Consider the following 26,719-nt stretch of genomic DNA (forward strand, 5'->3'; position numbering starts at 1 on the left):
AATTAAGGGATTGCTTATTCCTAGAAAATCTGAAAATTAGTCAAGTGGTTACAGGGTAAGTGAGTGTTGGTAATTCTCTGTATTGAATCCACATGCAGTGTTGTTGTTTTTTCTTGATCATAGATTTCATTGTTGTATTAGTTAGGATCAGTAACTGCTGTAACACAGATCATATAGCAGTGGTTTAAACATGATGGAAGGTGGTAGATCTCTCATTTAATAGTTCAAGGGTAAGCAGTGCAGCACAGTTACAGTGCCTCTATGATTTTGGGGACCCAGGACCCTTCTATTTTGTTGCTTTGCTGTCTTTAACTTGAGATGGCTACTCCTGCTCCTACTACCACCTTGTTATCATGGTATCATAAAAAGGGAAACACGAAGGGGAGGGCATTTTCCTTTTCAGGGCACAGTATGGAAGTTTATCATTTTCACTCATATGCCATTCATCAGAACTAGTCACATGGTCACACTTAGCTGCAAGGGAGGCCAGGCAGCCATGTGTCCCACTTAAACTTCTGTGACTGTGGAAAAGAACAGATGTCAGGAGAGGCAGAAGCATCTCCACCGGAATAGTCAACAGTCTGAAAGGATTTACTTTTGGAATACCGATTTGTTTTCTAGCTTACTGCTTTGTGAAGAGAAAGTTTCCACTGAGGTTATCAAGTGGACCTCAGTTACTGAAAAGAGTTAACTTGAGTTAGTGTATTTGCCTTTGGGATTTAAGTCAAATTTATTCCACTGCTTATAGGGATGAGTGTGAAATATATTAAGAGATGAGGTTGTTTTTCCTTAACTCTTACTTTTCCTGTGCTGGTTGTGTTTTTTCTTTTTTACCTTTCTTGAGGCTACCTTTGTACTTGTTTTCTTTGTGTTTGCAGGTATGGCACAGTCACAAGGCTGGGTGAGAAGATATGCCAAGGCCTTCTGTAAAGGCTTTTTTGTGGCGGTGCCCGTGGCAGTGACTTTCCTGGACCGGGTGGCCTGTGTGGCAAGAGTGGAGGGAGCATCAATGCAGGTAAAAACGAATGTGGCTTTGTTCTTTATAGCACACGCTTCATGGTTTCTCATGTACTAGCAGTGGGATTTCTGTATATTATTTCTATGCTGGGGCCTGAAAAGTTTTAAAAAGGCTTTGGCCTGAAATTTAACTTTACTAAATTTTTTTAAAATGTCGTTTAATGCAGTCATACAATAAATAGGGTAGAGGTGAATAAACATAATTGTCAAATAGTTCTCTATATCTATAGGTTTTTTTTTTAGTTTTTATTTTATTTTAGGATTGTAAGTAGAGAGTCTAAGGAATTTTTACTAAATGACACCATTTTCTATGGATATGGCCTGGGATTTTAAGATATTTTGATTATCTGCATTTGAATACACACTTAAATATCCTTTTAAGACCAAAGTATTAGTGTGGTTGCAGGATGGGTTTTGGTCAAATTCAGGTACTGTGTGTGTGCATATATATGTATATTAGTAACTATATATATGTAACATATGTGTGTTATATATATATACCATATCTATCTCAATGTCTGTATATTTATATTAGCACATATATATATGCATACACACACCCAAAATATGTATATACATATAAAATATATATATACACACACACAAGTGCGTATATATATATACATAAATACACATATGTATTCATGTATTATATGTATGTATGCATATGTGTATAAACATATAACTTTTAGTAGGTAGAAAAGTCTAGAGCACTGGTCCAGATATTCTGGGTGTGTTATCTAAGCATATTGCTGATTAAAAAGATTAAATGCAGTTTACATTGGAAGAATTTTGCCATGGAGATTTCCAAAACTCATATGCAAATAGTCTTCTGGAATAACTTAGAGAAGACTTTGTTGTTCTAAAGTTGATGACTAGAACCTAGCCGTGTAAGTTTATGTAATTAAAAAGAATTTGCATTTTGTGATACGATTTGTTTTCTTCCATTATGAGCATGTATTAAGTTCACATTGTGCTACATAGCTGTATAAAGCAAATAAGTAAAAGAATATGTAAGCTTGTAAGAGCTTAAAGTTATATAAAGAATAATCATTTTATTTTTTCTTTTTGTTTTAGTCAGAACTAGGTAAGGGCATAAGTATCAGCTTTGAGGAATTAGAATGAGTTTGCTTTTTTTAAATATAGTTATTGTATTGAAAATCAGATCTCTTCCTGAGTTCTAGTAGTGAGTGCTGTTTTGCTATACAACCATTACTATTCCGAGATAGATTTTTGCAGAACACAAAGCCTTCTTACCTTGGATCTAATGATATTCCAGAGGATTGTATGGCAACCACAGTGTCCTAATTTTCATGTTTTAGCCCAATATACGCCCACTGAACATCTATGTTCATGGCTTGTGCTAAGAGGGAATGCACTAAAAAAGATAAGAAAAATGAATGTCTTATGAAAAGACAAGGCTTATCCCCAGTTAAGAAGGCCGTGAAGAACGTGTTAAATAGTGTCATTCTTAAATGCCAGTCTGTTAACTCAGATTTTTTGCTGCAGATACATTTCTTACAGTGTTCCTGGACCCTACTCCCAAGGAATCAAATTTGTTACCTTGTAGTTTGTTTGGTATATTATGTAGAATTTCCTTGGCTACTGATTACAGGAAAACAGCTTGAATTGAGTTAGATATACAGGAGAGTTTATTGGAAAGCTTATTATGTACCCAGGAGGAAGGCAGAAGTGTGACAATCATCAGGGACAACTGGAACTGGGGATTTGGACGCTGCAGGGTGCTCCGTCTTCTGTTTTTCTACCGTCTGTTTCTGTCTGCATCTTGGCTTCGTTCTCTCAGACTGGCTTTCTTCACCATGCAGGGCACATGGCTGCTGGCAGCTCTCATGCTTTAAGATGCCCCATTTCATCACCACTTGAGAGAGATCTCTCTTCTTGCCTTAATTTCACTTTGAAAGATCTTGGGAAAGGACTGTGATTAATTGTTTCAATCACGTGCCCTTATCTATATAAGTATAGATCAACTTTGGCCAGTGGGTTAGGGTGCCGTGATTGGCCCAGCTTCAGACAGGTACACACCCCTGTGGCTAGGCTCGGTAGGAGAATGACGGTATATATTTGAATCACATTGTTCCATGGGCTTTCAGCCTTCAGGGTAAGGTAGGGGTGACACTTCCCAGAAGAGAGGGTATGCTATTTTCAGAATTAAAGAGGAAAGGATATTCTGGGAAGAAAATAAAGATGTATGTTTATTACATACATATACATGGGTATGTATTTTAGGATTTTTAAACTCCTTCTAAGTATAATAGAGAATTTATTTATAATTTCATTAGATATACTAAATCATAATTAAAATTATTTAGGAGCAGAAATTGTAATAATGGGATATAGTGATTAAGTAAGCATTTTGGAAGACATCTTTGCTATTGTACAGCCTTGATGAACTGAACATGTTTAGACCTTGCGATTCAGCAGAATTTTTGACCAAAAATTTGAAAAAAATTCTTGTCTTCAAATTTCTCTAATGACACAAGTACTAAAATAGCTAGCAGAGTGTGTGGACATCTCTGGAAGTCCCTGAGCATCCTGCAAGGAACACACCTGCTTTTATTGACTCTGAGGGCTGAGAATTATATCTGGTATTTGGCAGTTGGTTGACCTATTGTGAAGGAAGGGAGTTATCTGAATGTGTGATGATGCCTTCTTGTACCAGGCTTAGAAGTATGAGAGAAAGGTAGAAAAAGCAAGTGGCAAGAAATAAAAAGAAGTATGGAGAAGAAGAGGAAAGAAAGCAATCTAGATTGGTTGGGTAATAGAGAATGATGGAGAAAATGAGACAACTGGTACAATGAGCAGGCGGCAGAGTGGCACAGAGGACCAGTGTGAAAGAGACTCAAGACAGAAATGTGCTCCCCTGAAGGCATTGCTAGGCCCCCTCGTGAGACCTCCCTTGAATGCTGACACATCTCTTCGACATGTGTCTGTGTAGCACCATGAGCTATGTCATTCTACATCTCAGTATTCATTGAAGGAATCTGTGCCATTTAGAAGGAATTCATGTTGTTGTAGGTTACCAGTCTTGAGAATCGTTCATTTTGTAGTGCTTTAGAAAATCTGTGTATTCAGGTGGAAAGATCATATCTAGTCATTTCTAATATATGAATCATTTTGTGACTTGGGAGGTCATTTTGAGATATGGACAATAATGAAAAGCAGTAGTAACTTTGAGTTATAATAGGGAGTCATTTATGAAATGGCTAGGAAGTGTGAAACACCATTTTAGGTGCTGTAGGGGGATGGCGAATCAGGTGGGAATTCTATCTTCAATGTACCTTTACTTTAGTAGAAGAGGTTCAAGGTTATTAATCCTGAATAATGGATACACTTTCAGACAAGAAGATATCAAGCTGTCAGACATATTTGGCCAGTGCCTGGTACATCCAGAAATGAAAACCAGTTTGCTTTAGCATACTATTGTAGAGCATGGACCTGGAAGTTTTAGTTTGGAATAAAGTGGTACCAGAGAATAATACCTTGAGCCCTTTTGTTATTAACTTCTATAGCAATAAACTACCCTATGATTTCAATTGCTTGCATTCAGATCATTACTTCCTGCTCATGGGTCAGTAGATTAACTGTAGTCACTCTGGACTATGGGTTTGGTTCAGTCCGCTTCATGTATCTTTCACTGTGGGACCTATACTGGAAGAGCCATGGCTGCTTGGGGTATGTTTTCATGGGTGATAGCAGGATACCAGAGGGTGAATAGAAACACTCAGAACCTCTTGAAGCCTCAGTTCAGAACTTCCACTCTTCTGTTCATCTTCCGTTGGTCAAAGTCAGTCACATGTCAAAACCCAAAGTCAGTGAGATGGGGGAGTCATGGCAAAGTGAGGAGGGAAGGAAGAATAGTGAGTAGGTGAGTACACCTACCACAACCACTATGACTCCAACGATATTTAGTTGACTTCAGAGGTAATCTAAAAAGTTGTTTTTCACCTTTGAGTCTACCTACAATGACCCTAGTCTTTGGAGTCAAAGACTGACAAAATTGGAATAGATTGAAATTTTGAGTCACTGGTATGGGTTGATCCATTTTAGATATCTTTAAGTTGGAAGTCATCCAGGGCCACTTGGATCATTACTTCAGAGTGGCTTTTCTTAAAGGTCACTCTGCAACCTGTAGACATGTTATTTAAGAAAATCCAAGGACTGAAAGATCAAATTTCATTGAAGAGATATGTAATACCAGTCTTTTGGAGTGTATTGAATAAACGCTGTTATAGCAACACTGGAAATTCACTTTGGTAGCAAATTTTGCATGAGAACTGTTTCTTATGTCTTTTTAGAATTCTGCTGGCTTGGGATTTAATAGGAGAAGCTTGTTTCCAGGATTCCTGCTTACAAGAAATCTTTACTTTTTCAACACTATGGAGTAGATAGGTTTTTCAGTATTAATTTATAATTTATTTGGTATCTGACTAGAAGGATAGAGGTGATAAAACATAAGCACTCACAGCTAGTTGAAGGTAAGCCATAAATGAAAATAAAGTTTTTAATGGTATAATGACATAATTCAGTGGGAAATAGGATTCAGTTTATCAAACATTTGATTTTTAAGTAAAGGTGTATAGATATATCCATTTTATTGGAAGAGATATACCTTTTACAATGCTCTGCACACAGGGAATGCTGGCAGAAATTGCTGGTTAATGATTATTCATACTGACCTATTCCCCTCTAGTGCACATGAATCACTTCTAGTTGCTGAAAGGTTACTATGAAAGTAGATGCACTTTTTTTTTTTTTTAAAGAAGCACTGCATTACTCAACATTAATTTAACTCAGGAAATGAAGACTGATACTGCATACAGTTGAAACTACAGAGGGAATTTATGTTGGTGGAATGCAATTATTCAAATTAGAAGTTCAATCACTTACTGAGGCTTTTAGAGTAAAAAAAGTGCCCTAGGAATAATGACCTCACACCAAAGTTTTAGATTTTATTTGAGTGAGAATGCCTGTAGCAGGGTCACTGGCTTTTATAAAAGGTGTATGCCTTCTACATTTAAAATTAGGATTTAAGACTTTAAGAAGTAAGCGAAAGAAATAATTGTAGGCATCATTGTCCTGTTTTTGTTGCAATTGCTGCAGAATTTTTGTATAGTATACCATCTTCTTTTTTCCAATTGGCATAGCCAGAGGGGAAAATACTGGAAAATATTACTCCACAATTCTATCTCTCTAGCTCAGACTTCAGAGAAAGATTTATGCAGAATAAATTAGAAAGTTAGAGAATGGGAGGGAAAATAGAGTTTAATCAGCATTGAGGTATTTACTAATCAGTAACACACTTTCATTGATTTAAAATGGTCTTGACGTTCAGCTACCTGCAAATGATTCCGAAGAAACTGGTTTGTAATAAACATCTTAGACTCCTTCTTGGTTCTTCGCAGTCATTATCTGAGTTTCCTGCTGAGTTTAAAATTAAAAGTTCTGTCAAAAAAGCAAGCGAAGAGGCTTACACTCTCTCCTTGTCACATTTATTTATTTTATTTTATTAAAAAATTTTTAAACCTATAGAGGGCTTAATATTCAATAGTTATCATTGGTTATAACTATTATTTTGACACTCTGAGAAGCTAGATACAAATATAAACTCTTAAGGAAAGAGATAATATTGTGATTTATGCACCAGAATGTATTGTAGAGTTAGGGAGTTTTATGTTACCTGCTGAATTTGCACTTCCAAGATGCTGGGAACCACCGGGCACATATTTCCTGTGATGCCGAATGCTCTGTGCTCTTACTCCCCTTGGTCGTCTGCGGCTGACTTTGGAGGAAGCCAGGAGTTAATGTTGGAATGCTTTCTCAGCTTATGTGTGAACTTTCTTCCCAAATTACCTTTGGCTCAAAAATCTCACCTAAGGTGTTTACCCGTCAGGATGTTATACATTTTTATGTAGTTCTGCAACCTGTCATTAATAGAGAATTCAATAGATCAGTTTGTATTTATAGCAACAAACATATGTGAAACCGAAACAGTTGGTGAGTGATAACTTTATAATGTCCCTTCATGGATTTTCTTTACTTCCCATGATAGAAGAACAGCATGCTTCTGTTTTATGTAGCCAGGGTTATATCTGTTATTTAAATGCTGACTTCATAACACTTTTAAAAAAGATGTGGAAGTAATTTTAGACTCACAGAAAAGTTGTAAGAGTAGTACAGAGAACTCCCATGGGTTCTCTACACAGATTCATCCCTTTTCGGTATTTTGCCACCTTTATTTTCTTCCCTTTTCTTTTTCCTTCCTTCTCCTTCTCTCTCTCCCTTTACTTCTTTTCCATAGGTATTTATGTCTGTCTGTATACACACACATACATATATACGTGTATATACACAGAGAAAAACATTGTTATTGAACCATTTAAGTTGTGTATACCATGCCCCTTTAATAAGACTTTTGTCTCTTTTGAGTCATGATCATTGCTGATTGGCATATTAATGCTTTTCTTTTACATAATTTAATTATAATTAAATATTTAAACACAATCAAATTATTATAATAAATTTACATAAATTAAAATTTAAATTTAATACTTTATTCAGATTCCCATGACTAGAACTTTTGGTACATTATGGTATATTAACTCGAGTTCTAAACTTTACATTTAAAAACACAGGCCGAACATTTGAGATAATTTACCTAAGCTCACACAGCCATCAAGTTTCAGAACTGACTCCAACTAACTCTGGTAATCCTCTCCATTTTACTAAGTGATAACTAATAAAAGTTGTGCTTTATCACTATTGTGTAATGCCTCCCTATAATACTGCTCACAGATATATTTTGTTCCATTTCATTTTTGCTTATGCAGTGGTGTGATTGGTAAGTTATTTAATTTTGGGATGGTTCTGTAGTACATTTGGGTTTTAAACAAAGATAGAAATTAATGTTATGATGGGAGATGAAAGATTTCAAACTTTGAAACTCAGGTTGATGGAAGATGCCCTATTCTAAACTGAAGATTATAAACTTCATTAGACTTCTTAAAAGAAGAAATCAGATTTCACTTTTTGGAAATACAGCAGAGTAGATATCTAGAAAATATTTCCAATGTAAAACTCATAAAAAGGTATAAGTAAAACATGAAAAATCTTTAAAAATGCATAGTGACCTTGCAGGGAGGTGAGGGAAATGATCTGAGATCACAAATAAGGGGGAATACATTTCCAGAGTAGTAAGTATGCTTTGAAGCCAGAGCTGTCCTATGGACATTTGTTAATTCCTGGTAACTCAGAGTTTTTGGTTTTAATAGTCACATGGAGATCAGAAGACAAGGCCCTGGGCTCATACAGCGTAGGGAGGTGGAACAGAAATTCTGAATAAATTCAGGACCATGGAGGAGACACATCTTTAGGGAATGCATACACTAAAACCAAAATCTGTTCTGCAAGGAAAAATTTTCTCAGCTCTGAGTAGAGGAGAAAAGCCCTAATGTGGGACTGAGGTTTGAATTCACCTTCACTGCAGTTGAAACACCCTAAATTGAGATTGTCATTCACTTTGGATTTGGGTTTAGTGCTGCCTCAGGCACCTGGTGGGAGCTATCACCAATCCTCATGGGCACATAGAAAGTTTGATGAACAGGATCTCACAGTAAAAATATCACACAAGGGAATGAGCACTATTATAAGTGAGAGTCTGTAACATCCTTTGGCAGAATCAGACCTTAAAGACTAGGTATTAGAACTATCAGCTGCTAAATGTGGTATGTTTAAAGAAATAAAAGACAAAACTGAAAATATGAGAAAACAACGAAAGATTGTTTAAAATGGCCAAAGTACCATTTTTATCACTTGTGTTTTAATGTATTTTTTAAGGTATAAAAACTGTATTGTGGTTAGTTTGAAAAATCTTCTATAGTATTCATCACAAAAAATTTGCAATGAAATGTATAATAGCTGAGATCTACTTTATAGTAATATGGGAGGAGGAAGAGTGAAGTGGTGTTATAGATGAAACAAGATTGGCCATGAGTTCATAATTGTGGATCCTAGATGATGGGTAATGTGGTAGTTCTGTCTACTTTTTAAAAAACAGTTTTATTGAGGAATAACTTATATACCATTGAATTTATCCATGGTGAATGATTTAGTAATTGTTAATAAATTTATGGAGTTGTATGATCATCACCTTTTAGAACATTTCCATCCCCCCAAAATGACCCCTTGTGTCTATTTGAAGTTGATTCTTACTTTAACTTATGCCTTTTCTGGGCATTCTCTGCGAATAGAACCATTCAATATGTGGTCTTTTGTGTCTCGCTTCTTTGACTTACCGTAATGTGTTTTGAGGTTTATCCATGCTGTACCATATATCAATATATTTTTTTTATTACCAAAAAGAATTCCATTGTATGGATTTTTTTTCCATTTTGTTTCTGCTTACTAGTTGATGAACATTTAGGTTGCTTCCACATTTTCATTATCGTGAATAGTGCTGCTAGGAGTGGAATTGCTAGGTCGTATGGTACATTTATGTTTCATTTGTAAGAAATTGCCAGACTCACCCTGGGGTAGGTGATAGTGTATATGCTGACAAACATGCCCTGCGTTCTCATTCTGCGTCTTCTTACAGGACTGGGGGAGGTGAAGGGAAGGTACCCAGTCTCACTGATGCTGCATGTGACTGGAACCTCAGTGCCCTGTTCAGCCCACTAACACTCTGGTGTTAGGGCAGAGTTTCCTTTGGTGTTTGGTTGAATTACGATGGGTATTATAAGAAGTGTTTTCTGTTCCACTTGGGCATCCTTTTCCTGGCCCTATGGCTAGAAAGTGGCTTTTCTTCAAGCTTTTTTGTTCTGCCTGTTAGTGGCTCCTGGTTGCAGGCTTCTTCAGCGCGTTATCTAGGATATATGAGAAACAAAAAGAAAACCCAGGGAACTTGCCACTACGTGGTTCCTTTTAAGTCCTAATGTCCCTAGCCTCCAGTCTGTCTTCTTTCTACCTTTCAGAGTCTTCCTCCACTTGTTCTTTGTCCTATGGTTGATATATTTTAGTTGTAAGAGAATGGACTAGCAATGAGTGGAGGTACTCCATTTTGGTCCTAGGCTATATGATTTGCCTTCCCTAGTAGTAAAGTGGGACTGAGTTCTGGCCAGTGGTGAGAGGATAAAAAGTAAGTTGCCATTTCCAGGCTTGGTCTGACTCTGAGGCCAAAGGAGATGGTGGATCTATAAGATAGAAAGAACCTGGGTTTCTGAATGACTGGGTGTAGTAAATCTACTCACTATTGTGTTATACACAAGTGTTTGAGATTCTTTTTATAGGCAGTTAGCCTTGTTTGTCTATGTAGCAAGACTTATTACTATACCTTTTCCTCTCTGCTTTTTCTTATCTTATGCTCCCTTTAAGGCTAAAGTCAAGTCCTACCTTCGTCATGTAACTTTCCCTAATTCCATCGTTTACCTATTTGAAATCCTACAGCACTGTAAATGTAACTTATGATTATAAATGTTTTGTATTATCCTCTAGCCTTCTATTTATTTCATGGGTTAATGCTAACTCTACTTTGTAAGCTTCTAAAAGAAAAGGACCATATTCCTCACACCTACCCATTCAGAGGGATGCTGAATAAATGCATATTAAATTTGTTCTTTGAAGCATTGAAATGCCTGAATAATTAAACCCTACAGAAATACGATGAAATGAAATTATCATCATTAAATTTTTTTTTCTTTGACTTTGAGGGTGTTTCTTGACTCTTCACCTGAAAACTTTTTAGCTTCTTGATGAATCCATCATATTCTTTATGGCAGAGGTTTTCAAACCTTTTTACTTATGACTCATTAAGTAATATAGTTTTTCATTGTACATACACACACACAACTGAAACAGAAGTTTCATGTAACAATACTAAAATCATAATTACCATCATTATATGCAGTGCCCTCTGATATTTTCTATTCTGGTTGCATCCCATTAAATTGATTCTATGACTCACTCATTGGTCATGACCTGTAATTTGAAAAGTGCTGCTTTATTCCTGGAGGGAGGCTTGAAAGGGTGAAGCTGCTCAAATTGAGCTATAGCTAAGGGAACGGAGGATGGTAGTTTTTGAGTCTGAAATTTTAAATATGGGCTTGCCCTAAGGGCTTCAAGCAGTAAGTGCAATGCAAAGGATAAGGAGGCCCATGGTCTGAGAAAGCTCTTTGACAGTGTCATCCTTAAAGTTTTTATTAATACCACCTGGGGTGCTTATTCATGGAGGTTCCTGAGCCCTATCCCAGTTCTATGAAAATGGAATTATTACTAGACCTTGAAATCTGCATTGTGACAAGCTCTGTAAATACTCAAGTTTGAAAAAAATTTCATAACTATATATGGTGATGGATGGTAACTAGACTTACTGGGGTGATCATTTTGAAATATATACAAGTGTTGAATCACTGTGTTGTACATCTGAAACTAATATAATCGTACGTCTCAATTATGCCTTAATAAAAAAATATGTTTGAGAAACCTTATGTTGTAGAGAGGCCCAACTCTTGGGTAGAGAAAGTTGTTGGGGCATTTGCCAGACATGGGAACTGTTTTTGCTTCAAAACTCCGGATTGTCTTGGTTTGCTAAGCTTTTGAATTCTAACTTTTAGTACCTTTTAAAAATGCATTTTTCATGGGGTGCCTCAGTGGCTCATTCGGTTAGGTGTCTACCTTTGGCTCAGGTCATGATCCCAGGGTCCTGGGATCAAGCCCTGGATCAGGCTCAATGCTCAGCGGGGAGTCTGCTTCTCCCTCTCCCTCTGCCCCTCTCCCCCACTCATGCTGTCTCTCTTGCACAGGCTGTCTCTCAAATAAATAAAATATTAAGAAAATAGATTTTTCATTCTCCATCCATTTGTCTATTAAATTATTCATCATATATTTATGCTAGTTTTAGCTTATTTTATTGCTTCTAATCCCTGTATCAAGGGTTATATCAATTTATAATTTTCAATTTTGGTATTTCTTACTAGTTGTAAACTTTGTTTTTATTCTTTCAAGTTTTAATTTTATATTGTTACTTTATACTTCATAGCTTAGAGTGTTTATCTTTTAATTTTTTGTTTAGTTTTTTATTTTGCCAGCTAATCTTTCTTTTTTTACAGTATAAATGATCTTTCACTTTTGTGATTTTTATTTATTTTATTTTTAAAAATATTTTATTATTTATTTATTTGAGACAGAGAGAGAGAGAGAGCTAGCGCATGAGCAGGGGTGGGGGGTGGTCAGAAGAAAAGAGAGGACACACAACTGAGCAGGGAACCTGATGTGATCCCAGGATCCTGAGATCATGACCTAAGCCAAAGGCAGACACTTAATTGACTGAGCCACCTGGGCACCCTACTTGCAGTTTTTAAAATGACCAACAGAAAGCATAGAGTGTCAGCTGAGAGAATGGGCCATTCACTTAGAATGGGAAGTGTGTAGATTTTTACAGTAATGGCTCCTCAATGAATCATGTTTCCTCCCACATTGAATCTGGCCATATGACTTGCTTTAGCCAATTGGGCATCAACAAATGTTACTCAAGTAGGAACTTGGTCAGTGCTTGTGAATTGGGAACATGCAAGAAACTCAGGCTGTCCTGCTAGAGGGGACACTGGAGGACAAGTGAAGCATCCTGGCCAAGGAGTACCGGTTAAGTGCTTGATGTGTGGGTAGGGCCATCTTGGCCTTTCCAGCCCTTTCTGAGTCACTGATGATTGCAGCCACATGAATGGCCTCAGGAGAGATCAGCAGAGGATCTGCCCCTCTGAGTGAAACCTATGTTGCGGGATTCTGAGCAAATAAATGGTTGTTCTTTTAAGACTCACAGTTTTGGAGTGGTTTGTTATGAAACAATAGGTAACCTAAATTATTAGTGAGGTGCTGCCAAAACAAAATTCTGAAATAGATGGCATTGGTTTTGGGACTGGACGGCAGTGGAAGGCTGGAAAAATGGTAGGGAATTGTTGGCAAAAGTTGGACAAATGGCAGACAACTATTACTAGAAGCTAGAAAGGTGGTGAGGAAACTTATTGGAGACTGGAATAGTGGTGACCATGTTTCATGGTACTGAAAGAGTTTGAGAAACTGTCACCTGAAGGAACTTGGCATATAGAAGGTGTACCTAACAAATTTATGGATTTGGCCAAGGAGATTTCTAGGCAGAATATTGACATTGTTAATTGGCTTCTTATAGCTTTCTATAGGGTACAGGAAGGGAGAAATGAACTTAAAGCAGAACTTAAGAGGAAATACAAGGTGTCCAGTAATTTCTGTTTTAAAAAATAAAACTGTTTCTTCAGCAGTCTCTGGCAGGCAAAAGATTCTCAAAGTAAGAAGTAACCTAGGGTAAATATCAAATCTTGACTGGAAGACTCTTTGGTAAGACCTCAGAAAGATTTAAGGTGTGACTTAGTAGATCCTTTTAGCCAGACAAAAGAGATTATAATTGTGTAGGAATCTTAAGGGCTTTGTGCCACAGCAGCCTGACACAAAGTAAGAGAGCTCTAGTTTGCTAAGAGTTATTAATATAGTTTTATGGGGAATGGAGTGCATGTTAATTAGATGAATAGGAAGTCAACAGAGTTTTAAGGGACTTGAATTGGTGTATACTTAAAGTGATGGTCAAAATTTGTATGGAACCACAGAAGACCCTGAATAGCCACAGCAATTTGAAAAAGAAAAACAAAGCTGGAGTTTTGTGAAGTTACCACAATTCCAGATTTCAAGTTATACTACAAAACTACAAAATTGTAGTAATCAAAACAGTATGGTACTGGCCCCCAAATAGACACATAGATCAATGGAACAGAATAGAAAGCCCAGAAACAAACCCACAATTATATGGTCGATTAATCCTCAACAAAGGAGGCAAGAATATGCTATGGGAAAAAGTCTCTTCAACAAATGGTGTTGGGAAAACTGAATAGCCACATGCAAAAGAATGAAACTGGACCAATTTCTTACACCACACACAAAGATAAACTCAAAATGGATTAAAGACCTAAATGTGAGACCTGAAATCATAAAAAATCCTAGAGGAGAGTACAGGCGGTAATTTCTCTGACATTGGCCCTTGCAACATTTTTCTAGATATACCTCTAATATATCTCCTCAGGCAATGAAACAAAAGCAAAAATAAACTATTGGGAGTACTTCAAAATGAAAAGCTTCTGCCCAGCAAAGGAAACAATCAAAACTAAAAGACAACCTACTGAATGGAAGAAGAGATTTACAAAGGACATATCCAGTAAAGGTTAGTTTGCAAAGTATATGAAGAACTTATACAACTCAACAGTAAAAAAAAACTACAATCCAATTAAAAAATGGGCAGAAGACATGAACAGACATTTCTCCAAAGAAGACATACAGCTGGTCAATAGACACATGAAAACATACTCAACATCATTCATCATCAGGGAAATGCAAAACAAAACCACGATGAGATATTACATCACACCTGTCAGAATGGCTTAAATCAAAAGAACAAGAGACAACATGAGTGTTGGTGAGGATGTGGAGAAAAAGGAATATTTATGCATTGTTGGTGGGAATGCACACTGGTGCAGCCACTCTGGAAGACAGTGTGGAGGTTTCTCAAAAATTTAAAGATAGAATTATCATATGATCAGGCAATTGCACTATTGGGTATTTACCCAAAGAATACAAAAAAAATAATTCAAAAAGATATACAAACCCCAAAGTTTATTGCAGCATTATTTACAATAGCTAAATTATGGAAGCAGCCCAAGTGTCCATCAATAAATGAATGGATAAAGAAGTGTTACACACACACACACATACACACACATACACAGAGACACACACAGGAATATTATTCAGCCATAAAAAAGAATGAAATCTTGCCATTTGCAATGACATGGATGGAGCTAGGAGTGTTATGCTAAGCAAAATAAGTCAGTCAGAGAAACACAAATACCATATGAATTCACTCATGTGGAATTTAAGAAACAAAGCAGATGAATAAAGGAAAAAAAAGACAAACCAAAAAATAGACTCTTAACAATATAGAACAAACTGATGGTTACCAGAGGGGAGGTGGATGGGGGGATGGGTAAAATAGGTGAAGGAGATTAAAAGTACACTCATCACGATGAGGACTGAGTAATGTATGGAATTGTTGAATCACTATATTGTACACCTGAAACTAATATAACCCTGTATGTTAACTGTATTGTAATTAAAATTTAAAAAAATAATGAGAAAAATAAAAGGGATGGTCAGTTTAAAAAGAGGCCTCTGGGCCCCTGCTTACTATGAACAGAAGCATTTTTAAAAAAGATTTTATTTATTTGAGAGAGAGAGAGAGCATAAGTGGGGGGAGGTGTAGAGGGAGAGAGAAAAGCAGACTGTCTGCTGAGCAGGGAGCCCAACATAGGACTCAGTCTCAGCACCTTGAGATCATGACCTGAGCAGAAGGCAGACGCTTAACCAACTGAGCCATCCAGGCGCCCCCAGAAGCATTTCTTTTTAAAAAGAACCCATCTTGGAGTCAAAAGCCCATCAGGCAGAGCAAAGAGCCATGGACAACAACAGATTAGGGAACTATCCCAGAGAATGAAGTGGGTCCCAGTTAAAGAACATTCCTATCCCTGGAGTAGGAGGCCCTGACATCTGCTGGTGGATATCAGACTTGTGATGGACAAATGACTTCTGTGATTTCTCCCATTCTTTTTCAAAAATCTATTGTGTTTATCCTGTTCCTGTCATTCTTTTGCACATTGGGTGTTTGGGGGACGGATAGCTTGTCTTTTTACTTCATAAGCCTCTGATTCAAGATGAACTGCACTTGAATTGCACCCTAGGATCCTCAACTGTGGACTTCAGTCCTTTTGCAAAAGGACTTTGGTACTTTGTTACATTAATGTCCCCTTTTCCACCACCAGCTCCCATGAGTCATGCCTCTTGGTTCCCAAGCTCTTGTGTAGTCCCCTACCCTGACTCTTGGCTTGGCCACATTAATCCCTTTGGCCAGTGGAATTAGAGCAAACAACATGCAAACAGAGGCTTCTTAGCTGCTTGCACAGTGGAGCTTGTCCTCTGGGGCCACTTGTATCTCTATGGTTGTAGCTGCCTGAGTGATATCAGGTCGGACTAGCTGACTTCCACCTAGCTAAGCATAGCTTAAATTGCAGAATCAAGAGCAAACAAATGATTTTGTATTACGTTTTATGATGTTTATTTTGTAGCAATAAATAAGTAATATAAGGACTTTTGTCTCTTTTATCTGTCACAGTGCTTTTTAATTCCTTTTAATATGTTATTTGTTTCCTACACAGTTGAACCTTTTAATTCTGATCGCTTTGATTCATGTAATTCTTAATTTCTACTGATACACTTCCTTTCTTCTAGAATGGGTTTTTTTTTTCCCCTCCCTGTAGGATGCCGCCTCAAGTTCAACAATGAGAAGCTAAGGATCTAAAACCATGGTCTCATCTTCACAGATTTGTTAACAAATATTGTACAAGTGAAATGAAGTAAATAGATTGGTATGCCCTTGTACCTGTTGGGGAAAATGGCCTGTTTGGAGTTCTGTACAGCTAGAGAAATCATCCAAGCAACCTACTAAAAATAAAACACTTGTTATTTGTTGAATCAGGTTTTTCTGTTGCTACATACCTTATTATGAACCTCTTTTTTTTTTTTTTTTTCTAGTCTGGGGGACACATTAGAGAGATTCTAGACCTATCGTGGACTAAGAGAGCTTTATTCAGTTTTATGAGGAAGTTACGGGTTTGTAAGTGTATAGGTGTATCTTGGTACCAATGTATAGATGTATCCTTATAGCTGGCTTATATTGCATATAACACTCTGTCTTGTTGATAATATGTAGAAATGTTTATATAAATCTTATATCTCATTAATTATACATGATCTATTTCTTGTCATGGTTAATTAGAGCTATTAATTTGGAAAGCTATCTCAATATCTATTTTATTAGTAAGGAAACACCATACACATATTTAATGGTAGTGTTTTAGAGTTACTGCACTATTGCATTGAACCAGAAAGTTTGCCATCTAGTTACAGTGATCTGAGCTAAGGGGATGCTTAAACACTGAAGAATTTGTTAAAGAAGAAAACATACTTTATAAATACCTGTAATAAAAGGATCCAAAAATCAGATGGTTTTTCTCTTTAAAAAATTAGTTTGTTCTTGCTCTAAGGCATTGCATATTGATTGAAGAAAACTTGGAAAATATAGAAAAATATGCAAAATGAAAATAATCTGCACTACCTTCCAGAATTAGTTAATTTTAAGATGTTATTCTATACCATTAATAGTTGGAAAATATTGAATGATCCCTGTTTTTGGGCATTAGAGTGTAGTATTCAGTGTAAATATAATAGTTTATTTAGTATCCCCCATAACCCTGTGATGAAGGTACTATTACCCATTTTACAGATGAAGAAACAGGAGCAAAGAGATTAATTTGTTAAAAATTAAACAGATTTAAGCCTAGGGCTTCAAAATTTGCATTTCTCAACCATTATAAATTCTTCTCATCCTTTTCTGTACAATTTTCCTTCCCCCTTCCCCCCGTCCCTCCCTTCTTTCTCTATACTGGCTCACACAAGTTTTTTTTTTTTTTAATTTATTACATTTTCACCTAATTTATTTTGCCAAACATATCCAAATATCCTTAAATATTTTTCTGCAGTGTGATTTTTAATGGCTTTTAGTATCCCTGTACCATATTGTTTAACCAAATGTGACATTTCCAGGTCTAAGGGTAAGATCACTTTAAAGACTTTAGATATGTTTTGACAAATTACCTTGTAGATAGTTTGTAAAGGTTTTTATTTGTTCAAGTAATATATGAGAATACCCATAAAATTGTGATGCGTCACTCTATGGTGCATAGGAAATACATCAAAAGGTTAGGAGAATGAAAAATTAGCAACTCGCTGTGCTTCCAAATTAAACTAATATGGTATATGTCCATTTTAAAATTGTATTAATATAGCCCTAAGGACCTGCTTTTTAAAGAAAAAATAAGAAAGTATCTACAGAAATAACAAGTTATTTTTATGTGAATGAAATTTCATGCAGAAATATCAAAAGGGGGAAGAAAATATTCCCTCTAATTTTAAGTGGGGAATGCTTGAAGAACTGTATGTCTTTAAAAAGGAAGATGAGATTAAAACAAATTCTGTTTTTAAAAAGGCTCTCAGATCTCTGAATAAAATGTGATTAGGTCCATATCTGGATTTGCAAGGGTGAAAAATCCCATTGCCTAGCACAGTGCCTGTCAGAGTTGGAATTCATTAGTTTTCAGGGGTGAAGGAATGAACACATGAAAGAAAGCACGAATGAATTTTTATAGCTTCATATCCTTAGGGAAGGCATCCTTTTTTCCCCTCTTGTTTAAGTTGGACACGTGAAGAGTGTATCTCTTGTCCAGCTCCTGTGGGTTCTGCCCAGAGTCTACACATGTGAGCAGAAAGAGGCTGCCAGGACTGTTTGGTCAAGGCGGGGTGATTGGTCTAGAGCAGAGCTCTCAAGTGACTCTGTAGAGAGGGATTTCTAGTGGGAACTTCATGATATTTCTGGACACCCCTGTGAGGGAGCCTCTGGAAGCTGGAGCAAGCATGAAGAACCCATTATTCTTTACTTATTAATAAAGTGTCAGATGTAACTAGGGCTTAATAAGTATAAATTTCCTGAGATGCCTTATGATTTGAATGTCTTCTTCTAGTGCACAAGCATAATATATGTATGACTCTAGATTTTAATACCCTTGCCAGGTTAAGGGACCTAAGGGCAAAAGCTTGAATAATTTTTGAATTAGATGGTTGGTCACTGAAGGGGGTCAAGTATTAAGGGGTAGTGATAAGTATCCTTTACCTGAAAGGAACGGTCCATTTCTAACTTAAATCTTCATGCAGACTTGGGCGCAGTTATTACCCATTTTATTTTGTACACCTAGTGAGACAAATCCCAGAACTCTAGAAGCCTCAATAACAAGGGAAGGGCGCGCCTGGGTGTCTTAGTCGGTTAAGCGTCTGCCTTCTGCTCAGGTCATGATCCCAGAGTCCTGGGATCGAGTCCCACATCAGGGTCCCTACTCAGCAGGGACTCTACTTCTTTCTCTCTCTCTGCCCATCCCCTCACCCCCCAAGCGCATGATCTCTCTCTCTCTCGCTCTGCTATCTCTCAAATAAGTAAATAAAATCTTTAAAAAAATAGGGAAGGAAGATGACACTTTAGACCATTTTATCCACATTCTTTCCAAAGTGTGGCTTCTCATAGTAATAATAATTCTATAATCAGAATATACATTTATTTTAACTGTATTTCATGCTTCACTTGGCCAGTGCTGCAGTTAAAAAAAGACAATCCTCATTTCTCTAAATAACAGTTCTTCAAAAGAAATCTGAGAGCTACTGCTGGTTCCTCATGGCTCTAACTGGGTACCATCTCTTTGAAAAGCACAATATTTAATGTTCAAACATTTTTAGATTGTATATTGCCAGGGTGGGTGGTGCTCTTTATAGGCCTGAAAGGTTCGAAAGCACTGCACGCAGAGAAGTGAGGTTAAAACCAGGCTTTGTTGGTGGATGACAGGTAGTGAATTATAGGTTGGGAACTTTTTTTTTTTAATTAAAAAATGAATGTGCAAAAACATGAATAAGAAATTTATAGAAAAAAATCAAAATCAGAATAATATCATTTACTGATTGATGGCTGTGGCTAAATTTTACAAGGTAAGAAATCCATCATGTCTCTGTTCAGTGTTCTAGGGGAGTTTTATTTTTCTAAACCAAGACATAAATTTCCCCAAAACTGTCATTTGGTTTGAACTTAGACACCAGCTGAGAATTTAGGATACCTTGACAATGATATTTGTTTGTAGGAGGAATAAAAATCCTTCAGCATAGTCTTTGATCAGAGATAGCATTAAAGCCCAACTGCTGTGTTGTACTTGTTCCAAAAGCAGGTTTGAAATCTGCTGTTTCTACGTTTAGCATAATTTATTAACATGTGCTGACTTATGTTGTCTTTCTTAGAGTGAATGATATAATACCTAGGTCAGAGGAGATCATTCCATAACCTTTTTTAATGTTACAAGAATCCTCCTCCCCCCCCCCCCCAAAAAAAAGGAAAGAAAAGGAAACCGTAATCTCATCCATTAGAGCTAATGACTTGGATTTTTGATGAATATCTTTTTATATGTCTATGTATATGTGTGTATGTTAAAGATGGTAATTTAAAACATAATGGACAATGTTTTTATAGAAAATATATTTTTTAAAGATTTTATTTATTTATTTGACAGAGACAGCCAGCGAGAGAGGGAACACAAGCAGGGGGAGTGGGGGAGGAAGAAGCAGGCTCCTAGCGGAGGAGCCTGATGTGGGGCTCGATCCCAGAATGCTGGGATCACGCCCTGAGCCGAAGGCAGTTGCTTAACGACTGCGCCACCCAGGCGCCCCCATATAGAAAATATTTTTTTTTTTTTTAAAAGATGTTATTTATTTATTTGACAGAGAGAGAGACAGCCAGTGAGAGAGGGAACACAAGCAGGGGGAGTGGGAGAGGAAGAAGCAGGCTCTTAGTAGAGGAGCCTGATGTGGGGCTCGATCCTGTAACGCCAGAATCACGCCCTGAGCCGAAGGCAGACACTTAACCGCTGTGCCACCCAGGCGCCCCACCATATAGAAAATATTTTTAACTAAATAGTTGTGCACATTAAATTTTGGGAAAATTAATTCCTTAAAGCAAAACAATTGAGATCCAGAATAAAAGTATATTGACTTGGGGCGCCTGGGTGACTAAGTTGGTTAGGCTTCTGACTCTTGATTTCAGCCCAGGTTGTGATCTCAGGGTTGTGAGATTGAGCCCCATGTCGGGCTGCATGCTGGGCATGGAGCCTGCTTAAAATTCTCTCTCCCTCTCCCTCTGCCCTTCCCTCCCATCTGTCTCTCTCTCCTCTAAAAAAAGAAAAAAGTATGTTGACTTTGTCTCCTTAAAAAAAATGAAGAAACAATCCATCAAGCATTTAGAAATAAGAGGTAGAATTTTCAGCTTGAAAACTTCCAGTTTAATATTTAAAAGGAAAAACATTCAGGGCAATATGTAAAGGCTTTTTCTTACCTTGAATCTTTCAGAAAGAATACTTGATTTTGCTTCCGTTTGTTCTGTTGTTGCTAGCATCCTCTTTATCATCTTAATTTGTTGACTACTTACTCTGTATCATGCACTGTGCTAACAGTTTGTGGACCTTCTCTTTATTTCTCATAACAGCCCTGTAGTTGGTACTGCAATCCCCGTTTTATATATGTGGAAATGAGGCTTAGAGAGGTTACATGATTTGTTTAAGGTAGTCTGGCTAGTAAGGAATGGTGCTGAGGTGTGACCACAGTTCTCTGTTCTTAGAGCAAGGGCTATCCAAAAGACTTCTCTAAATTGTTGATTTTTAAAAATTTAAACTCAATTAATTATTAGTTTCATAGGGGGAATTCAGTGATTCATCAGTCTTATATAATACCCAGTGCTCATTACATTATGTGCCCTCCTTAATGTCCATCACCCAATTCATCCCCCAGCCCCTATCCCCTCCAGCATCCCTCAGTTTGTTTCCTATGATTAAGAGTCTCTTATGGTTTGTCTCCCTCTCTGATTTTGTCTTGTTTTATTTTTCCCTCCCTACCCCAATGATCCTCTGTTTTGTTTCTTAAATTCCACATACTAGTGAGATCATATGATAATTGTCTTTTTCTGATTGACTTATTTCGCTTAGCATAATACCCTCTAGTTCCATCCACCTCATTGCAAATGGCAAGATTTCATTTTTTTGATGGCTGAGTAGTATTCCTATATCTATCTATATCTATATCTATATCTATATCTATATCTATATCTATATCTATATCTATATTTACCACATCATCTTTATCCATTCATCTGTAGATGGACATCTGAACTCTTTCCATAGTTTGGCTATTGTGGACATTGCTGCTATAAACATTGGGGTGCAGGCGCCTCTTTGGATCACTATGTTTGTATCTTTGGAGTAAATACCTAGTAGTGCAATTGCTGGTTCGTAGGGTAGCTCTATTTTCAACTTCTTGAGGAGCTTCCGTACTTTTTTCCATAGTGGCTACCCCACCTTGCATTCCCACCAAAAGTGTAAGAAGGTTCCCCTTTCTCCACATCCTTGCCAACATCTTTCGTTTCCTGACTTGCTAATTTTAGCCATTCTGACCAGTGTGAGGTGGTATCTCATTGTGGTTTTGATTTGTATTTCCCTGATGCTGGGTGAAGTTGAACATTTTTTCATGTGTCTGTTGGCCATTTTTATGTCTTCTTTGGAGAAATGTCTGTTCATGTCTTCGGCCCATTTCTTGACTGGGTTGTTTGTTCTTTGGGTGTTGAGTTTGATAAGTTCTTTATAGATTTTGGATACTAGCCCTTTATCTGATAAAATATTTGCACATATCTTCTCCCATTCTGTTGGTTGTCCTTTGGATTTGTCGACTGTTTCCTTTGCTGTGGAAAAGCTTTTTATCTTGATGAAGTCCCAGTAGTTCATTTTTGCCTTTGTTTCCCTTGCCTTTGAAGACGTGTCTAGCAAGAAATTGCTGTGGCCGAGGTCACAGAGGTTGCTGCCTGTGTTTTCCTCTAGGATTTTGATCACATTTAGGTCTTTCATCCATTTGGAGTCTATTTTTGTGTATGATTTAAGAAAATGGTCCAGTTTCATTCTGCATGGTGCTGTCTAATTTTCCCAACACCATTTGTTGAAGAGACTGTCTTTTTTCCATTGGATATTCCTTCCTGCTTTGTCAAAGATTAGTTGACCATAGAGTTGAGGGTCCATTTCTGGGTTCTCTATTTCATTCCGTTGATCTATGTGTGCCAGCACCATACTGTCTTGATGATTACAGCTTTGCAATAGAGCTTGATGTCCGGAATTGTGATGCCAGCTTTAGTTTTCTTTTTCAACATTCTTTTGGATATTCAGGGTCTTTTCTGGTTCCATACAAATTTTAGGATTATTTGTTCCATTTCTGTGAAAAAAGTTCATGGTATTTTGATAAGGAATGTGTAGATTGCTCTAGGTAGCATAGACATTTTAACAATATCTCTTTTTTCAATCCATGAGCATGGAAGGTTTTTCCATTTCTTTGTGTCTTCCTCAATTTCTTTCATGTGTGTTCTATAGTTTCCTGAGTACAGATCCTTTGCCTCTTTGGTTAGGTTTATTCCTAAGCATCTTACGGGTGTTCGTGCAATTATAAATGGGATTGACTCCTTAATTTCTCCTTCTTTCTCAGTGTATGGAATCACTGTGTATGAAATCAACTGTGCATTGATTTTATATCCTGTCACTTTGCTGAATTCCTTTATGAGTTCTAGCAATTTTGGGGTAGAGTCTTTGGGTTTTCTACATAGAGTATCAGGTCATCTGCAAAGAGTGAGAGTTTGACTTCTTTGCCGACTCAGATGCCTTTTATTTCTTTTTGTTGTTTGATTGCTGGGGCTAGGACTTCTAGTATTATGTTGAACAGCAGTGTGATAGTGGACATCCCTGCCGTGTTCCTGATCTTAGGGGAAAAGCTCTCAGTTTTTCCCCATGGATAATGATATTCGATGGGGGCTTTTCATATGTGGCTTTTATGATATTGAGGTATGTTCCCTCTATCCCTACACTGTGAAGAGTTTTAATCAAGAAAGGATGCTGTACTTTGTCAAATATTTCTTCTGCATCTATTGAGAGGATCATATGGTTCTTGTCCTTTCTTTTATTTATGTAGTGTATCACATTGATTAGTGGATGTTGAACCAACCTTGCAGCCCGGGAATAAATCCCACTTGGTTGTGGTGAATAATCCATTTAATGTACTGTTGGATCCTATTGGCTAATATTTTGGTGAGAATTTTTGCATCCATGTTCATCAGGGGTATTAGTCTGTAATTCTTCTTTTTGGTGGGGCCTTTGTCTGGTTTTGGGTAAGTTGTTGATTTTTAACCTTAATGTTACATGGAGAAGCCCACAAATAGATTGAGTTTGAAGATGCTAGTCACTGAAGAAAAGGCGGGCAGGACAGCTGTGGGGTTTGTAATCCCAATGATTATCAATGTTTTTCCCCTTACTACTGGAAAGGTCTTTGACTACTAGGAGGAACATCTAACACAGTCACACATTTTGATATGGAGGTGGAAACTCCCAGATTAAATATTCTCTGAGGTTTTTTACTTCCAAAGTTGATTATCTTAAGTTGGTTATAATTTTGATGTAGTCTCAGTGAATCTAGGATTTAAGGTATTAACAATATGACAAGAAAATGTAGACTCTGGTTATATTAGTCTCTGAAAGTTTATGACTTTTAATTTAGATTTCGTGTGTATAACTTCTTTGATTTGAAAAGATTACTTGCTCTGTCTGAAGCATAAACTGCCATTCCCACAAGGGAAAGTGAGATGTAAAATTTCCAAGTAATAACATGACTTACTAATTTTTCTGAAATAGCATTATTCGAATGAGATTTTCTTCATTTTCATATAAATTTTTCATTTTGAAGTTAGTGCATTATTTTTCTTCTCAAAAGTTGTTTTAGGAAACTCAGGAACTAAAGTGTTTTTTTCTTTTTAATAAGTTTTTAAATTGAAGTACAAAGAACTATGGTTGTTATAGTCCTGTAGAACAGTTTCCCAATTTAAGAAAATTTTTCTTTATTATATGTATTATTCGTATTCATAAATGAACTGTAAAGAAAAAATTTTATTTTGTTGTGAAAATTTTATTCTGCTTTATTCTATTTCACATAATGAATACTATGTTAGCATTATTTCATTATGCATATAATAAAGCACTGTTCAACTTTATTCCTAGTGTTTAAGTTGCCTAGCTTGATGCCGCAGAAAAGGTTTCTTGCTAGACTTACCTAGAATATGTTTTTACTGAAAGAAATGTAGACATTGTTCAGATAATGTACATTGCCTAGGAACCATCTTATTTAAAAATGCTTTTAAAAACCTTCAATATTTTAAACTTTGAAGTATAGAAATAATATTTTCCAGCCCTTCTTCTGGGCATACAAACATGGGTAAGACATGATTTCTGCAACTGAAAAGCTTATAGTTGAGTGAAAGAGATATATGTAGGCAGGTACGTATACCAAGGTTTTAAGAGTTAACTGAAGTTAACCTAAATAGCTAAGGGAGCACAGATGGGAGAATGATTCAATGTAACCCTGTAGAGGAGAGGAAAGGTAAAAGAAAACTCTGTTGTTTCCTTTATAAAATCAAACAAGGTCTTCTAGGTGTTGACTGATGATTCTAATATTTGACTGTTTGAAATTAGACATGCTTCCTTCTGGGATTTTTTTCCCNNNATAGATCTTTTGTTTACAACTCATTACCTTTTGGCTCTACCAATTGGAGTTAGAAAAGCTGGTTGATGGGTGATCCTCTAAGGGGAAGATGAATCCAAGCGTCAAGATTTGAGTCTATGGGGATTCTTTTGTCCTCGGGCTTGGAGCACCAGGATGTAATTTCCTAATTTCTACAAGGAAACTGAAGGTGTTTGTTTGTTTGTATGTTTGTTTGTTTTTTTAAGGCTTCACACAGAAATCGCCATCCAAGCTGTTCTTTGAGAGATAAGTAGAATTTTACAAGTAGGGGAAAGGTATTCTGGGCAGAGGAACAGTTGGATGATGAGAGACCCAAAGGGAGAGTAAGAAACTGAGGCTGACTCAAGAGTATTTTAGTCTGCAGAACAGGGTGAATGGTGATACTGGAGTGAAATATGATCTCTCTTCTGGGCATGTTAATTTGGGAAGTTTTTGGGAATTTTAATAATTGATATTTTTCATCTTTCCACTGAAAATTATTAATCACCCTATGTGCCTATGTGTGAAGAACACAGACATAAGAAACAACATATTCTCAAAATGTTTACAGACTCTTGGAAAGAGAGACAAGGCAATAATTACAATGCACATTTGAATATGCTGTGATAGAAATGATCACGGGTTGGTGATGGGGAACTTGAGAGTTTTGATCACCTAATGGACACTGAAGCTGGGAATGGGGAGAAGGAGAGATGAGGGTTAGGAAAGAATCCCTGTGAAATTGCTTCATGAGACGCAAATGTTGTTTTGCTGTATGAGTTAACAAGATGGCAGAAGGTGGAAAGAGGGGACAACATTTCAGGCAGATATATTTGTTCATGTGATGCTTGGAAGTGTCAGTGAATAACTTACTTATGGTTTAATTTAACCGGTAGGAACTATGTAAGTGGGGATTGATAGGGTCCTGCAGATCATGTGTGTCTTGATTTTGATCTTGAAGCCAGTCATTGGTATTAGGAAGTCAGTGAAGGATTTCAGGTAAAGGAATGACTTGATCAGATGAGATGACAAGCAACCACTTAGAGCTATGAGCTGAATCTCAGAGAAGTAGTTGGTGTTGGGAGTATAACAATGGGTTACCATAATGGATAAAAAGTGCTTCTTGCTTAGTTGTGGAGACACACAGGTAAGCAAAAATTACATTACTATGTGCACGTGCTGTAGTGTGAAGTGCTGAGGATTGAGGATAGAGGAGGAAGTGATTTTGAAACTATGCATTTAGAAGTCATTAGTATGTGGGTGACATTCTCAACTGAGAATGTTGATGAGATTTTTCAGGGAAAGAATTTAAAAACAGGAGTGAATGAACTAAAAGTGGAGT

General features: G+C 36.8%; 1 protein-coding gene across 4 annotated transcripts in view; it reads left to right on the plus strand.

Moving 5' to 3' along the window:
- IMMP2L (inner mitochondrial membrane peptidase subunit 2) overlaps window positions 1-26,719 on the plus strand; it is an 845,846-nt gene that overhangs the window by 37,878 nt on the left and 781,249 nt on the right. For all 4 annotated transcript variants that reach the window (XM_040644087.1, XM_040644090.1, XM_040644089.1 and 1 more), the window contains exon 3: window positions 879-1,015. In XM_040644087.1, the coding sequence (XP_040500021.1) occupies window positions 881-1,015 (135 nt within the window). In that variant the 5' untranslated portion in view covers window positions 879-880. The remainder of the gene's footprint in view (window positions 1-878; window positions 1,016-26,719) is intronic.

Source organism: Ursus maritimus, unplaced genomic scaffold (genome assembly GCF_017311325.1).
Source record: "Ursus maritimus isolate PB19 unplaced genomic scaffold, ASM1731132v1 scaffold_3, whole genome shotgun sequence".
Taxonomy (NCBI): Eukaryota; Metazoa; Chordata; class Mammalia; order Carnivora; family Ursidae; genus Ursus; species Ursus maritimus.